The sequence below is a fragment of the Haliotis cracherodii genome, unplaced genomic scaffold (assembly GCF_022045235.1).
Source record: "Haliotis cracherodii isolate W230 unplaced genomic scaffold, xgHalCrac1.p SCAF_14, whole genome shotgun sequence".
Lineage (NCBI taxonomy): Eukaryota > Metazoa > Mollusca > Gastropoda > Lepetellida > Haliotidae > Haliotis > Haliotis cracherodii.
The window spans coordinates 9483695-9501732 of record NW_027266269.1 but is presented as its reverse complement, the minus strand read 5'-3'; the positions used below and the strand labels follow the sequence as shown (position 1 = coordinate 9501732).

Here is an 18038-nt window from a genome sequence, read left to right as displayed (position 1 = left end):
GGACTCGCCTACCTCCACAGTAGTGAGGTCAAGAGTCACGGCAACCTGAAGAGTACCAACTGTGTCGTGGACAGCAGGTTCGTGGTCAAGGTCACCGACTTTGGCCTCCACTATTTCCGCCATGTCGAGGTGGCCGAAGAGGACAACAAATACCAGTTTTATAACAGTGAGTAAACTGAGAGCCTGTCTTCTCATTTCAGAGTGCGACATATAATACATGAAATAATACCAGTACATCTCTGGCACCACAACATGCTGATAGTGTTATTGTCAATATTTCCTATAATATATATACATACTTAACAGTCGTATTCGCTACATAGATACTACATCCAAACGTAGATATCCGTGTGCTTGGTGAAAATAAATAATATATATAAAAACTTAACAGTCGTATTCGCGACATAGATACTACATCCAAACGTAGATATCAGTGTGCTAGACGAAAAAGAAATTAACGTTTCATATTTTATCCCTTCAAAACGTTGGGAGGGGGGTCGCTGTTTTCTGTAAGCAACTGGTCTGTATGGGGTATTCATGTTAAGCTGTGGCATGGTATTTCAGTGGGCTAAGCTCTATAAACTGGTACAAGCAGACTCTCTATACCACACCAACACGCACACACGCACGCACACGCACATGCACACACACACACACACATACATATGCACACACACATGCACATGCACACACACCCATGCACACACACACACATGCACACACACACATGCACACAAACACACAAATGCATGCACACACACACATACATGTACACACACATGCATGCACGTCGTTATATATCTGAAACAATCTTGAACGCGAAGTTAAACCCTATTTTGCCTCAAGTCACCTCACCTTAAATCTACCCTGAAGATCCGGGGTAGAATAGGTCTTCAGCAACCCATGCTTGTCGTAAGAGGCGACTAACGTGATCGGGTGGTCAGACTCACCAACCTCGTTGATGCATGTCATCATACCTAATTGCGTAGATCGATGCTCATGATGTCAATCACTGGATTGTCTGGTCCAGACTTGATTATTTACAGACCACCGCCATAGAGCTGGAATATTGTTAAGTGGGGCGTTAAACAAACAAACAAACAAACAAACAAACAAACAAACAAACATACATCTGAGAACGCACGTTGCAGGTAAGCTGTGGACGGCCCCCGAGCTTCTGCGCATGATGTGTCGGCCACCGGAAGGCAGTCAGAAGGCGGATGTGTACAGCTTTGCTATCATCTGTCAAGAGATCGTATACAGAAGTGGGGTTTTCCATCTCCGAGGCTTGGATCTCTCACCACAAGGTAAGCTGTCATATGTCTCACGCCCCCTCAACCACAGCATCTTCCCTTCCACCCAACCCTTTCTTCAATGTAACATCCATAGATGAAGCAAGGATTGGATCTCTCACCACAAGGTAAGCTGTCGTATGTCTCACACCCCCTCAACCACAGCATCTTCCCTTCCACCCAACCCTTTCTTCAATGTAAAATCCATAGATGAAGCCAGGATTGGATCTCTCACCACAAGGTAAGCTGTTGTATGTCTCACGCCCCCTCAACCACAGCATCTTCCCTTCCACCCAACCCTTTCTTCAATGTAAAATCCATAGATGAAGCAAGGCTTGGATCTCTCACCACAAGGTAAGCTGTGGTATGTCTCACGCCCCCTCAACCACATCATCTTCCCTTCCACCCAACCCTTTCTTCAATGTAAAACCCATAGATGAAGCAAGGCTTGGATCTCTCACCACAAGGTAAGCTGTCGTATGTCTCACGCTCCCTCAACTCATAGTTATATAACCACTACTTTCAGCATTAAAATTGTTTCGTTCTTGTCCAATGCAGAGATTCATGATAAGGTGAAGAAGGGTAGTCGCCCCTTGTTCCGACCCACACTGGAGGATTATGACTGTCCTTGTGACGAGCTTGCTGACGTCATCCGGCGATGTTGGGCAGACGACCCTGCGGAGAGGCCTGACGTCACGGCGCTGAAGTCAATCATCAGGAAACTCAACAGGTAGGGATCACTTGGATCCACTCAATCCACCATGAGGCACCTTACTACAGTGATATGAGGCACCTTACTACAGTGATATGAAGCACCTTACTACAGTGATATGAGCACCTTACTACAGTGACATGAGGCACCTTACTACAGTGACATGAGGCACCTTACTACAGTGATATGAAGCACCTTACTACAGTGATATGAGCACCTTACTACAGTTATATAATAATATATAAGGTCATGTCGACTCGGAGTTAGAATAGTGTGTCTGAGTGGGTGTCCATGGTAAACTGCGGCATGGTCTTGAACGCGACTTTCCACTTTGAGACTGTCGTAAGGGTGTCTTGTGCAATGTAACATCCTTGTTCAATCATGGATTCTAGCCAGTGCTGGCCGAGGTCCCATCAGACCAAGGAGACGAGCTGATTAGCGGCCTTCTTGGGAAGTCGTGTTGTCATGACGAGGTGACACCTCTTGCCCCTAATTGACTAAACGGTTGTGGAACTTTCCGATCAGCCACAAGTCCAAATTTGCCATCAGTAGTGAAACATGATACAGTCTGATGATCAAGAATGGACGGATAAAAGCGCGTGACTGAGAAAATATAAAGTTTTATTTTGAGCAGCCGTAATTTAAATATAATGATATTAAAAACATGTTTAACAACTGTACGCTTTTTTACTTTTGTGAATGTCAACATTAAAAAACAATTCAGTGTTTGACAAGTACATTTGTTCTATTGTGCATTATAATTATTCAGTGGATGGCAGACGCACCGACACAGTCCCTTCGTGAAAATGTCCCCGCAATGTCTGTTTCCATTAACCAATTTACGTCGCGATTCAAATGGAACTCAATTAAAAAGGCGATAAACGTCACTAGCGCACAGTAAAAGGTGATTAGTTACGTGGACAGCATGCAATCACTCAGCCGTTTCTCTCCGATGCGAGATGAATCTTCTCCCACTGTGACGATTATTCCTGGTTTCAGTGTCCTTCACCTTTCAAATCTAATACAGCATCCTTTGCTGTGTGTGTCCTGTGTGTTTCCGTATGTTTGTTTGTTTGTTTGTTTGTTATTTAACGCCCCACTCAGCAAGAGTCAAGCTATATGACGACGGTCTGTAAATAATCGAGTCTTGACCAGACAATCCCATGATTGACATCATGAGCACTGATCCACGCAATTGGAAGACGATGACATGCACCAATCAAGTCAGTGAGTCTGACCATCCGAACCTGTGGGTCGCCTCTTACGGCAGGCATAGTTGCCTTTTATGGCAGGCATAGTTGCCTTTTATGGCAGGCATAGTTGCCTTTTACGGCAGGCATAGTTGCCTTCTATGTCACGAATGGGTTGAAGACCCGGATAATGAGTTTGGCTCTCCCATGACGTCAGAGGACACTGTTCCATCACCCTTAATGCAAAGAAACGGAACATGTCTGTGAAGAAGAGAAAATCACACCCTCTCAATAAATTGAGATTTGAAGCACGATGTACAGTAAAAATATTTTAATATAACCCTTAACTTCCCATGGACCATTTAACCACCTGAAATAGACCTGCGAAGATTCCGGGATAGAATAGGTCTTCAGCAACCCATGCTTGCCGTAAAAGGTGACTATGCTTGTCGTTAAAGGCGACTAACGGGATCGGATGGTCAGGCTCGCTGACTTTGTTGATGCATGTCATCGATCCCAAATGTGTGGATCGATGCTCATGATATCAATCACTGGATTCAGACTCGATTATTTACAGACCGCGGTCATATAGCTGGAATATTGCTGAGTGCGGCGTTAAACAACAAACCAACAAACAACAAACTAGAAGGTGTCACTGAAATTATCACAACAAACCAAACAACCAACCAACCACCTGATATAACAACCTCTGTGGCCGTCTTACTTGCAGGGACGGAGACAAGGGCAACATCCTTGACAACCTGCTGTCCCGCATGGAGCAGTACGCCAACAACCTGGAAGCGCTGGTGGAGGAGAGGACGGCCGACTACCTGGAGCAGAAGAAGAAGGCGGAGGACCTGCTGTACATGATGCTGCCCAAGTAGGTGGAGCCGGACACCCGGTCGTCATGGTGGTGCCCTGAACAGAGGTCATGGTGTTGCCATGAACAGAGGTCATGGTGTGGCCCTGAACAGAGGTCATGGTGTGGCCCTGAACAGAGGTCATGGTGTGGCCCTGAACAGAGGTCATGGCACTGTTTTATAGCCCGATCTTAGCGAAGTGGTCTCAGTGCTACAACTGCATTATAGTCAGATGTTTTACTACAAGATCCATCTCTGCGTGAAGATATGACACACATACGTACCACGACACAGAAACACACAGAAACACACACACACGCACACGCGCACACACACACACACACACACTAACTCTAATTGTTCGCCCTACTTCCATTATTTCCACGTAATTTAGGTTATATTCTCATTTCAACTTAATTTTAATACATCGAAATTTCGAATTGTTGTTCATTGCTTCTACTAATTTCCCATCCTTTCCATTATTTTCTTGAATTTTGATATCTTTTTCTCGTTACTTGGATTATATTTGGATTATATTTTTTGGTTCAATTCTATTATTTTGACAACTTCAATTTTTTTTTCAAAATGTGGAGTTTTTAAATTAAAATTGAATTTACGTGAAAAAAATTGAAGTAATGAGAAAATATTCGAAAATAAAAATAGAAATTTCAGTTTGAAAAATAATATTGATTTGAACATACGGTAAAATAATCGAAATTATGAAAACATAATCTAAGAAACAAGAAATAAAAAGGAAATTTACAATAAGCTATGGGTATTTTACGTCCGCTTCACACACTGAATGTCGTGCTTCTCGCTGCAGGTCAGTGGCGGGCCAGCTGATCAGGGGGGAGGTGGTCAAGGCGGAAAACTACGATGAAGTGACCATCTACTTCAGCGACATCTGTGGTTTCACGGCCTTGTCATCGGAGAGCACGCCGATGCAGGTAAAACCATATACTGCCTCTATAACCATTCATCAACCCCTGTTTGAAGTCACAGTCAACTGTGCTTGTCGTAAGAGGCGACAAACGGGATCGGGTGGTCAGGCCCCCAGACTTGGTTGATGAATGTCATCGTATCCTATATGCGTAGTTCGATGCTCATGATATCAATCTCTGGATTGTCTGGTCCAGGATGGTTATTTACAGACTGCCGTCATATAGGTGGAATATTGCTGAGTTCGACGTTAAACAAACAAACAAACAAACAATCATTATGGACAGCGACTCCGTGGTCTGGTGTATAGAGCGTGTGTCTGGATAGCGGATGACCGGTGCTTCAATACCTGGCCACGTCATACGAAAAGACATTAAAAGATGGTACTTACTGATACCCTGCCTGGTGCTCGGTATTAAAGTGATATATTGGACAAGTTCAGGTGGGCTCGGAGTCAGTATACTGTGTCATAGTTGTGAATCACTGGATTGTCTGACTCAATTATTTCAGACCACCATCGTATAGCTGTAATATTGCTGAGTACTGCGTTAAACAACAAACAAACAAACACACCAGTCCGTTATGTACCTATGGCTTAATTAATCCAGGCGTTAATTCCATTAATTACCTCACTGTACTCTGAATGCTGTGGCTGTTGGGTAGTTCAGTAGGTAAGGTGTTGGTTCTTTACGCTGAAGACCAGGGTTTAATTTCCAGCGTTGGTCCAGTATTTCATTGCCTGGAATATTGCTAAAAGCAGCGTAAAACCTTTCTCATTCTCTCACTGATTGTGGGAAATTATTGATCTGTGATTGGTTGTAGGTGATAGACTTGCTGAATGATCTCTATACAACGTTTGATTCAATCATCGAACACTTCGATGTCTATAAAGTAAGTATCCTTTCATTTTAATATCGAGTCAATGTAAGTTTAGAGAAGATGTAACAAGTGTCATTTAGGTCTTCATTGCATCAGAAAGTATAAACACCGACATGAACCTTAAAACCATTTCAAACTCTGATAACTTGTTGTTAATTTGAAACGATATGGTTAAATACTGCCAACTCTGCATTGATATAGATTGGCCACCCATGAACATCCGTGTTACAACTGGTCTTCAGCAACTCATGCTTGAAAGAGGTGACTAACGGAATGGGGTTGTTGGGCTCGCTGACTTGGTTGATGTATGTCATCCTATCCCGATTGCCTAGATCGATGCTCATGATGTCAATCACTGAATTGTCTGGCCCGGACTCAGTTATTTACAGACTGCTGTCATGTGGCTGGCATATTGCCGAGTGCGGCATAAACACCACACAAACACACACACAAACACACAAACAAACAAACAAACAACAGACTGCCCCTCATAGTAACACGTACCATCATACGTATTTGGTATATAACCTTTAAAGTATCATAAGAATCTTAGAAATCGGATAATTGCGACCCTTATGAACAGGCGGGAAAAACGATTATCAAGAAAGTAACAGTATAAACACGAACCTTATATTGTCATACAAACACATCAGCATAATTCTCCTGAAACACATTTTAATGACAGTGGTACAAAATTCACCACCAATGCCTCAATTGTTAATACTTTTGTCAACCTAAAGAGAGGTTGTGACTCGTTTTAGCCCCGTGCACTTAACAGGTGTATTTAGTCTTGGAGGTAACTTTAGTTTATTACACCCCCGTTTTCGAAGTAAATCGGGCGTATATAGCGTTCCGTCCGTCCGTCCGTCCGTCCTTCCGTCCGAGCTTTTGTACGGCCCATAACTTTTTAACCATGCACCCTAGCTTCACCAAACTTTCTACACTCATTTACCATAATGGGTACTTGTGCCTTTTGCTAGTTTGAAGATTCTGAATTTTTTATTGTTGCCGTTTCCATGGAATCATGGTGAAACATAAATTTTGGGTAGAGTTTTTGTACAATCCATGTTTACAATATTATGTATCCTAGCTTCAGCAAACTTGCTACATTAACCACAACGATTGTTTTTGTATCTTTTATAAGATTCTGAAAGTTTTCTCTTTTGCTGTTTTCATGGAAACATGATGGAATTCAGAAATTTTGATGACTGGTTTTGTATAGCTAATATATTTTCCAAAATTGTTTCCACACATGTAGATCATCATAAGTATCTCTGCTTTGTGTTAGTTTGAATTTATGAATTCTTATCCATATCTGTTAAGGCTAGATGGAAATTATTAATTTATTGATTTTCTTAAATGATATTGTTCCATTCTTAAGTCATAAATCTCCATTATGTGTTTTTATAGCAACAATTTTTCGTCCTTTTGATAATTCTTCTTATGTAACTCCTCAATCAAATTTTTATTCAAAGGTGTTCATGGTGATCTACTTCCTCGTAGTGAACACTGGTAACATGGGTGATTTTAGGGGGGGTCAATTGTCACTGGAACTCAATCTTAGTTTTTAAAACATTGAAGTTAAAACTTTTTACTATTTGTTGTTGACCAGCAGGGATAACGGGGGTATGTGAGCTTTGCTTACTTCTTTCTTGTTCGTTCATAACCTGCTTCCTTGTATTCCGCCAGGTGGAGACGATAGGCGATGCCTATATGGTGGTGTCTGGGTTGCCGGAGGTAACTTTAGTTTGTTCGTTCATAACCTGCTTCCTTGTATTCCGCCAGGTGTAGACGATAGGCGATGCCTATATGGTGGTGTCTGGGTTGCCGGAGGTAACTTTAGTTTGTTCGTTCATAACCTGCTTCCTTGTATTCCGCCAGGTGGAGACGATAGGCGATGCCTATATGGTGGTGTCTGGGTTGCCGGAGGTAACTTTAGTTTGTTTGTTCATAACCTGCTTCCTTGTATTCCGCCAGGTGGAGACGATAGGTGATGCCTATATGGTGGTGTCTGGGCTGCCTGGGAGAAACGGGAAACTGCACGCGCGGGAAATAGCCCGGATGTCCCTGTCTTTACTGAATGCTGTCTTGTCTTTCAAAATCCGCCATCGGCCGCAACAGCAACTTAAACTGCGGATTGGAATCCATTCAGGTGAGTTAAATGATTATCACTTTGACTTGAAACTTGCTGACCTCATTATTTTACTCCTATGAATACGTTAATACTTTGGGTAGGACAGCAATCTGTATGTGTCAGTGTGTTTCTAATAGAGAGTAGTGTTTGTCTGTCAATAGTCTTGGGTAGGACAGCGATCTGTATGTGCCAGTGTGTTTCTAATAGTGAGTAGTGTTTGTCTGTCAATAGTCTTGGGTAGGACAGCGATCTGTATGTGTCAGTGTGTTTCTAATAGTGAGTAATGTTTGTCTCTCAATAGTCCTTGTGGCAGAAAATGGTAGGACGGATATGTATGTGTTCAAAGATCTGAATGTAATGTTTCTTACTACAGGGTCTGTGTGTGATGTATAATTTCTCACTACAGGGTCTGTGTGTGATGTATAATTTCTCACTACAGGGTCTGTGTGTGATGTATAATTTCTCACTACAGGGTCTGTGTGTGATGTTTAATTTCTCACTACAGGGTCTGTGTGTGATGTATAATTTCTCACTATAGGGTCTGTGTGTGATGTTTAATTTCTCACTACAGGGTCTGTGTGTGATGTTTAATGTCTCTCTACAGGGTCTGTGTGTGATGTTTAATTTCTCACTGCAGAGTCTGTGTGTGATGTTTGATTTCTCTCTGCAGGGTCTGTCAGTGATGTTTAAATTCTCTCTACAGGGTCTGTGTGTGCGGGGGTGGTGGGGCAGAAGATGCCGAGGTACTGTCTGTTTGGGGACACCGTCAACACAGCGTCCAGGATGGAGTCGAATGGTCTACGTATGTATATTTTGATCAAGGAGTAGTCTATTCTGGATCTGTGTGTATTCTGTCGACAAAACTAACCTCAAATACGTACCACTGAATTGAACATGTTCACAATCTGAATTAGCTTTGTTTAACAGTAATGTGTCACTGCAGATGGTATCAGTACGGCAAGACGTTCTTACCCTTTTGTCATCACTGATTTGTAAAGATCCATTCCAATACTTTTCACCTTTATTTTTCCTCTAAATCCCAATAAAATCTGTTTCAGATAATCAAAACTCATTATTTTTTGTGTGTAGGTGTTTATACTTACATTATTGTGTCTCTGTGATAGACGCCTGTGTGTCTTAAACCACAGACACTAAAACTTTGTATGATACGATACTGTCTGTAAAAATATCGGACCAGACAAAAATGTCGTTGATCAAGATATCTTGGGAAACAGACACACTGTCAGGACAAGGTGTTGCACAATTAACCCAGACACACATGGAAGCTACAGGTTCGCCTTTCAGTCGGCTCAGATTACGTAAATCAGGACACAACTAGATTCCTTGACAGTGTGTTGAACAATGAACCCAGACACACATAACTGCAGCATGGCATCTTGCTGGGCTAGCACTATATATCCATGTTAAACTGCAGCATGGTATCTTGCTGTGCTAGCACTATATATCCATGTTAAACTGCAGCATGGTATCTTGCTGGGCTAGCACTATATATCCATGTTAAACTGCAGCATGGTATCTTGCTGTGCTAGCACTATATATCCATGTTAAACTGCAGCATGGTATCTTGCTGGGCTAGCACTATATATCCATGTTAAACTGCAGCATGGTATCTTGCTGGGCTAGCACTATATATCCATGTTAAACTGCAGCATGGTATCTTGCTGGGCTAGCACTATATATCCATGTTAAACTGCAGCATGGTATCGTGCTGGGCTAGCACTATACATGTATATCCATGTTAAACTGCAGCATGGTATCTTGCTGGGCTAGCACTATAACAACGGCATACGGCCAGCGTAGCACAAGCCGCCACACACACAGGACCGTCGCTGGTTCATGAACTAAACTTGAATGCGACCTTGAACCACATTTCACCTTTATGACTTCACTTAATAATCTACATTTTGCGTTATTTCTAGCGTTGCGGATACACGTGAGTCCACAGACGAAAGAAGTGCTTGACCGGTTCCAAACATTTGACCTTGAACTTCGCGGTGCTGTTGAAATGAAGGTAGTATATGTGTTACACATACTGTTATGATTCACACATAGTTGTATTTTGTCGTGTAGGCGTTAATAAGGAATACAGGAGTGACGGATTTTGAAATTTTTACAGGATTGGCTGATGTATAGGAAAGCCACTTTGGTAACATAATTTATATTTCTAAATTGCACTTTTTAGATAAATATTTCTCGCTATTTTAGTTATGTAATATTTTCTTCTCGATATTTCGCAGTATTTTTTCTCGTAACATTGATTATTTTCTCGTTATTTCAGTGTTGTATACAAACAACATCGAAATTTCTCTTAATTCCAATTTTTCAATATTTCGAGTTTTTAGAATGTAATTGAAATTACGAGAATTTATTTGATGCAGTAATCACAATTACGAAAGTTTAATCGAAGTAAAGAGAAATAAAATTGAATTTTACAATAAATAAAAAAATAATTGAGAAATTCCGATTTCAAAAGAATATAATTATGCTACCAAAGTGGCACCATTAGGTTTTGGTAGATTTAACAGACTGATATGCACAGGATATATGTTTTATGTTGATATCACAGATTGGCTGAAGCCGTTTGTTCCTAACTTTTGTTGAGTACCATACCTATAAGGTGAAGTCCTGGATGCGGTGTGAGTGAGTGTCTGTATTTTATATCAAAACAGTAGAGGGTGACCCCGTTGGCATGTTAGAAACCTATGATTGTGGGTTTGAATCCTGGTTCGCCCTGATTGTATCTAGGTTTGTCAGCATCATGCTCGTGTTCGTTGATTTCACCAAAGTGGTAAACGTCAAAGACCTGCATCACTTCAGGCTTTCCTCTCACATCAAGCTGACACGCCGTGATGTAACTGGATTCAAGGTGGCTTTAAACTCACTTACTCTTAGCTTGTAATGTCATCTTACTATTATATGATTGGTCTGTGTTGTCGTTGTGGACATCGTCGTGACTCTCACCTCGTTATTTCCCAGGGCAAGGGGAGCGTGACGACGTACTGGCTTCAAGGGGAGAGGGAAGCCGCGACAACTTGAGTGTGCCAAGACACATCTATGACGTCATCCTCTTTGCATATTCTATCACGTGGTATATGGACATCGTGGTGCATGCGCCAGAACTGGATGATCCCTGATTTGCTGAAGACTATTCGGTGCTGACTCGGCATCGACTATTTCCATGCCATGACAAATGTATATTTGTATTTTATTTATGTCAACGTTGTAATCAATCCCTTTTGTACAGCATGTAGTTCGATCAACAAGTGATGTCTGCAGCAAAGCTTCACTGTATATATTCAAAAGGACGTTAACGTATGTCTTTGTTGGACGCTACTCGCTACTCGGGTATGTTCGCATCATTCCGCCCTGCTCCAAGTTACAACATTCGTAACCACTCGGCCCTTTCCGTAACCTGCTGTAATGACACGAATGGGCACGAAATCGTGGTTGTTGGAAGGATTGAAGCTGTGAAACCTGATGGCCATCAAGCCTGATGAGATTTTGGGACACCTTGTAAAGCAGACTCTATCATGACGACAGGGTGAACGCAAGGGTATTGGACTGCTTATGGACGGGTGCTGCACATGGTGTTTAGCACAAACTATGTTTTAGAAGCCAATTTATTATGCACCAAACTCCACTCAAGTGAATGGTCATGGCACTACATTTAGTTTACTCCGGTCTATAGATCAGTGTGCACTCTATCCTTATTCTCAGCTTCCTGGGGAGTATACAACCCAAGCTGCCTGTGTGACGATAGGTTAACAGTCTCATTGCCATCTCATCCTACCGGGTATCCATTCACAATGCGCGAGGCCCAGTTCTGATGTCCTCCGCTGTGATACTGCTGGAATAATGATAAAAGTGATGTGACTCTCAATCCACTCATGCAAGGATAGTTTGTGATTGTGTACGATACCAAGGCCAACACATACTTGTGTTTCAGGTAACATGGCCACCATAGATCTGGGTAGGTACCTGTGTGTGTTTGGGGAGGGGAAGGTGTGTGTGTTTGGGAGGGGAAGGTGTGTGTGATAGGGAGGGGAAGGTGTGTGTGTTTGGGGAGGGGAAGGTGTGTGTGTTTGGGAGGGGAAGATGTGTGTGTTAGGGAGGGGAAGGTGTGTGTGTACGATACCAAGGCCAACACATACTTGTGTTTCAGGTAACATGGCCACCATAGATCTGGGTCGGTACACCTGTGTGTTTGGGGAGGGGAAGGTGTGTGTGTTTGGGGAGGGGAAGGTGTGTGTGTTAGGGAGGGGAAGGTGTGTGTGTACGATACCAAGGCCAACACATACTTGTGTTTCAGGTAATGTGGCCACCAATGATATGGGTAGGTACCCGTGTGTGTTTGGGAAGGGGGTGATACCATTTAACACAAATGACTTTGCAGTTGCAGTTTAAGACACTGTCGAGAAAGAGAAGGTATTCACCGTGGATGTGACAAATTATTCCAAACGTTATCAAGACATTACTAGGCAGAAAAAAGTCGTCGATACACTGTAAACTAAAGGTCCAAAACACAATGTTTATACCTGTATGAAATACATCACCATGGAATAACCATTCCTTGTTTGTTTCATGTTTGCCACTATCAGAGATAGATATATAAGTTGTTTGCCACTATCAGACATAGATGTTTAAGTTGTTTGCCCGGCAGTTTCTCAGAAAACATCTAATTTTTGTTTCGAATGTTACCGATAGGTTTCAGGACGGATTTCAAAGTGTGATAAAACAAACAGCATTTGGACAGTCAGAGAGCTTGGTCAGGGTACCTGAAACACAATTTTCAGCAGCAACCCAAATACATTGTGTCAAGTTATGTTTGTTGTAACCGGATGGGGTGGGTTGTCTCCCCTGAGTGATGAACTGTTGTAACTGGAGGGGTGAGTTATCTCCCTTGAGTGATCAACTGTTGTAACTACAGAGGGCGAGTTATCTCCCCTGAGTGATGTACTGTTGTAACTAGAGGGGCGAGTTATCTCCCCTGAGTCCTGTACTGTTGTAACTGGAGGGGGCGAGTTATCTCCCCTGAGTGGTGTACTGTTGTAACTGGAGGGGCGAGTTATCTCCCCTGAGTGGTGTACTGTTGTAACTGGAGGGGGCGAGTTATCTCCCCTGGGTGGTGTACTGTTGTAACTGGAGGGGGCGAGTTATCTCCCCTGAGTGGTGTACTGTTGTAACTGGAGGGGGCGAGTTATCTCCCCTGAGTGGTGTACTGTTGTAACTGGAGGGGGCGAGTTATCTCCCCTGAGTCCTGTACTGTTGTAACTGGAGGGGGCGAGTTATCTCCCCTGAGTGGTGTACTGTTGTAACTGGAGGGGGCGAGTTATCTCCCCTGAGTGGTGTACTATGGAAATCCCTCGCATGTGTCACAGTCGCTTTTTTTAAGCCTGTGGCGTTTAAACGAACCCCGTGTGTAAAAATGTGGCGCTTATCCGAATCACAAATGCAAAAACTATGATGTTGTAAAACGTCACCTTTGTTACTTTCATGGCGGAATCAGATCAAATGATGGTAAAAGTATTTCGGCGTTATAACGAATCACTTTTGAAGTAAATGGCGTTATAACAAAGCCATGTTTTGAAATGACGTCTTGATGTCTAAACGGCATGTTACCTTTTATTTGTAATTATGAATTACACATATTTATGTTATCATCAATAACATGTATTTCTATTGATTATATGTATTTGTGCTCTGACTTGTTGCTGTTTTTAACAAATCCATGCAACGATATTTGGTTTTGGGGAGGGCTTAATTGCGGTACGACCAATACAATGCCTTAACAGGATGTCCTACATTTCCTTAATTTGTACATTGTCGCTCCCCTTCTGTCCGATGTAATTAGTGCACCATATTCCACCATATGTTTCCTATTTCAATAGTTGTTGGTGTGCACTAATTTCCAGCATATGTCTCCTATTTCAATAGTTGTTGGTGTGCACAAATGTTTATATTTTGAAACTTGCCTTACTCTATTGATGACGCAACTCTTCCCGATTCAGTCCTGAGTCCTCTGTCTGTCTTAGAGCACAGCCAAATAGAGTTCCACGAATGTAACACACGTGTATTAAGTGATCAGATCTCATTAACGGAACTTTTTACTGTTCACTCAAGACACACGTTTGTGCAGATTTCGAGGAAATATCCAAATAGTATTGTACTACAGGTGGGCCACATGACAAGACCCATGGATCAGAGCATTTCGTTGTCCGGGGATCTGCAGCGACAGAGGCCTACTGTCACAATAGACTTCATCGTGGCGCTCGGTATTAAGGGGCTAAATATATATATGGTCGAATAAAGTCAGTAATGTGTCAGAGTATAGTATTCATGTTAAACTGTGGCATGGTATCTCAGTGGGCTCGCACTATAAAATCGGCATAAGTCCGGACTGGTACAAGCAGTCGCACACGCACGCGCACGCACACACACACGTGCATGCACGTCGCTATATAAGTGCAATAATCTTGAGCGCGACTTTAAACCCCTTATCTCGTCTCCTCACCTCAATACTCAATGACATAACACTGTGGTGTTGAGAGCTGTAGATTGGCGTTTGTGAGTTCAACCATTTCTTGTTTAGTTAAATATTCTTGGAGTGGGTTTTTTTTTAACATAATTTCTATAAAAAAATTAATTGGTTCTACACAAAATGATTTGTCCTGGGGTGGAACTAAACAACCAAATGCTGCATGCTGCGACTCTGCAACATGCTGAATGAGAAATCCACACGCACGCACACACACACACACACACACACACACACACACACACACACACACACACATCCCTGCTGAATGTTCCATGGTTCGTCCCTCAGTCTAACCAGTGCCACACATCCGTTGATACAGACACTGCCGGGACTACATGCTTGATGTGTTGATTAGTGCTACCATCTTTTATTGTATATAAAGACTCTACTGTACGTGTGCAGTATGCATTCCGCTGCTGGTGTTTGAAACATAAATATATTACTGCACCCCTGTGTATTAAAATGTCTTCATTTTTATGATGTGTACAAAAAGACCTTTGCCTGAACGCGTGTCCCTGTCGCAGTAGTATTGGGCGCATTGTCAGTCCAACCAAATATCCCCAACTCCAGCAGATTTTCAGTAATGTGTTATATCAGACAGCTATGGCATGCGTATGTGATTCTGCTACATAGTGACAGACTCAGAACTGTGTACCGTGAACCTCTTTAATCCAGACCGTACCTCTAGCGTAATCTTACCGACTGTCAAGTTCAATATTGGGTCATGAGTGAATATTTTTTTCTTTATACCTCGATGCGTCACTTGATGTGGAGGAAAGATCCGGGGTAGAATAGGTCTTCAGCAACCCAAGCTTGCTGTAAGTGGCGACTAACGGGTTCGGGTGGTCAGCCATGACTTGGTTGATGCATGTCATCGATCCCAATTGCCTGGAACGATGCTTATGTTATCAATCACTAGACTGTCTGGTCCAGACTCGATTATTTACAGACCACCGTCGTATAGCTGGAATATTGATGAGTGCGGCATTAAATAACAAACAAAGCAAACCAAACAAAACTTGATGTGAGTTTAAAACTTTTATCGACTCGTGTAGATATATTTGATATCAAGAGACACTTGGATGAGATTCTCCATAAACATGTATTTTAATGTAAGTTTAAATACACAAGTACTTGTAGATGTTCCAAGCAGTAATCGCCCGGAAAACAGGACTTCCTGAATAAAGAGGTTTCGCTTTATGGTACAGCAAACCAAGTTTATAACGAACACGTTTATAACGAACTACGGTTATACCGAACTAAAATTAGTGGTCCCTTTGAGTTCGTTATAACCGTAGTTTATTGTAATTTCAACGTTTGTCCGATTAACGGAATATTTGTTCTGTTCGACTTGTCCCTACGTCCCACTTCGTTACAACCGAAGTTGTGCTTGTGGAAGAAGCAGTCATGTGATATTGAAATGACCTGATCATTTTGATCTGGCTGCCAATGCTGGATGTGGTGTACTGGAAGATGTACGTCTAATGTCTTGATGTTAAAATATGTATGTTTCATCTGTACTATAAAGCCACAAAACCTTTTCCATATCGAATAGAGATCTCTGCATGAAGCAGAGTCGATTGTACGATTCCGACCATATCATGAACATGTGTTTATGTATCACTGTCAAATAGTGATGATACCAGGTGTTCGCGAAACGGTGAGCGTATCCTGCCCACCGGTGGCACCCGTCACAAACACATGCACACATGCAAAGACAAGTCAGTTGTTCACCTGAAAAAACATGGGAACATATGGTACAAGTCAAAACAGTGAATTGCATCGGACATAATTTTTGTCAATGATGCGTCAAATTTGGAAATGTCCTCCACATGTCTACCATGACACTTTTTTGAAAGTTTGACTGAGACCTTGAATGTTGTAACCTTGATCAAACAACTTCTGAGCAAGAGTCGTATGACGCTCTTTGAAATATTGGAATAAAGAGCATGCTCGATTGAGCAAGAAAGACACCGTTGCTTAACTGGCTGCACGTGCAGATGTATCTACCACTGCGAGAGACGAGGCAGCCAATCGAAATTTTAGGACAGAAGGTTGCTTGTTTTAGCACAACTCAGTACAAACAGCGGAAGAAATATAAACAAAATATTTGCAGAAGGTTTAGTCACAAAATGGTTCTCATATACACTGCCGGGCAAACGAAGTACAACCTGAAAATTGGATGTGAAAATATTACAAACGACACCAAAACGTTACTAGGCTGAAAAAGGCGTGACCATTATGGGATCTCTCTTAACAGTAGCGAGAACTAAGATATGGTTTTTTTATGAGATTCTACTGAACACGACACAATTAGATGCTGTTATATATCACTTGATGTTAATAGATGTAATATGCATGTAATATAATTCCTCAGCTTTATTTCAAGTTGCGGATAACCATTTTGAAAGCACTGCAGGGCATGTGGCTCTCCTGTGTTATCATGTGACAAACACGCGTGTACATACATATATGTTTTAAACTCTTAGTGTACATAGGTGATTTATATATGATACAAACTCTCCACGTCGCCACGATGTACGGAGTGTTGCTTATATAACGAGCTTTTTTAATGTACATTCACTTATTATTTGACATGATTCAGTGATGGCGTACAGATTTGTCAGAATGCATAATTCATTTATTAATCGTGTTTTAATTCTTGTGTACTTTAAAGCCTGTAAACTTTTCGTTTGAGTGAAATGATAAAACGTGCACGTACATGTTATATATCAACAGGTCCACGTGGTTATTGAAATTAATTTGGTAAATTCGAGGAAATTGGTGTTGATTGTGCTATCAGTATAAACGGCTGGGCAAACGAAAGTATACACTTGAAAATTTGATATGACCAAACAATTACAAATGTCATCCAAATGTACTAGGCTGAAAATAGTCTCTGAAACACAGCAAACTCAAGTCCCAAAACACAACTAAGATGCCCGTATCAAACACATCATCATCGTATTACCATTTCCTGTTGGTTTCATTTTCAGCCACCATCAGACATGAATGTATGCTTTCTTTTGCCCGGTAGTGTATTTCAAATGCACGGAGGCTTATTATACCGCCTTCAGCAAAGTACTCAATGGTGATGTACAAAGTCTGAACTCTGAACCCATCCTATCTTGTGGTAAATCACAGTAGGGTATTTCCTGGCTTCTGTCAGAGTTAGTGAGTAAGTTTGGTTGTAGGCCGCTTTGAACAGTATTTCGCTACTGTTGTGGAAAATAACCCAAAGTGATAAAGGTTTTAGTCAACCACGACAACGGGCATGGTGCTGAACCTAGGATTCGAACCTGTGACGTAAAGTGACGGTTGTTCATGGTATCGACCACCACGTGGACCTGATTTAGAAGTTTGAGACCATGTTTACTTTATTACTTTTTAAACTGTTCGTGTCCATTTACTTGAAACATACCATACACGTCAAATAAATTTGACATCATAAAAATGCTCTTAATTTCTGTGAT

The 18038-nt window shown here is 41.9% G+C and overlaps 1 protein-coding gene across 1 annotated transcript in view; it reads left to right on the top strand.

Moving 5' to 3' along the window:
- LOC139461002 (atrial natriuretic peptide receptor 1-like) overlaps window positions 1-11252 on the top strand; it is a 198619-nt gene extending 187367 nt beyond the window's left edge. Inside the window, exons 13-22 of the mRNA XM_071242470.1 lie at window positions 1-166; window positions 1152-1307; window positions 1851-2022; window positions 3925-4074; window positions 4878-5001; window positions 5816-5884; window positions 7850-8024; window positions 8710-8808; window positions 9947-10038; window positions 11004-11252. Coding sequence (XP_071098571.1) covers window positions 1-166; window positions 1152-1307; window positions 1851-2022; window positions 3925-4074; window positions 4878-5001; window positions 5816-5884; window positions 7850-8024; window positions 8710-8808; window positions 9947-10038; window positions 11004-11063 — 1263 coding nt within the window. The 3' untranslated portion in view covers window positions 11064-11252. The remainder of the gene's footprint in view (window positions 167-1151; window positions 1308-1850; window positions 2023-3924; window positions 4075-4877; window positions 5002-5815; window positions 5885-7849; window positions 8025-8709; window positions 8809-9946; window positions 10039-11003) is intronic.
- The last annotated feature ends 6786 nt before the right edge of the window (window positions 11253-18038 follow it).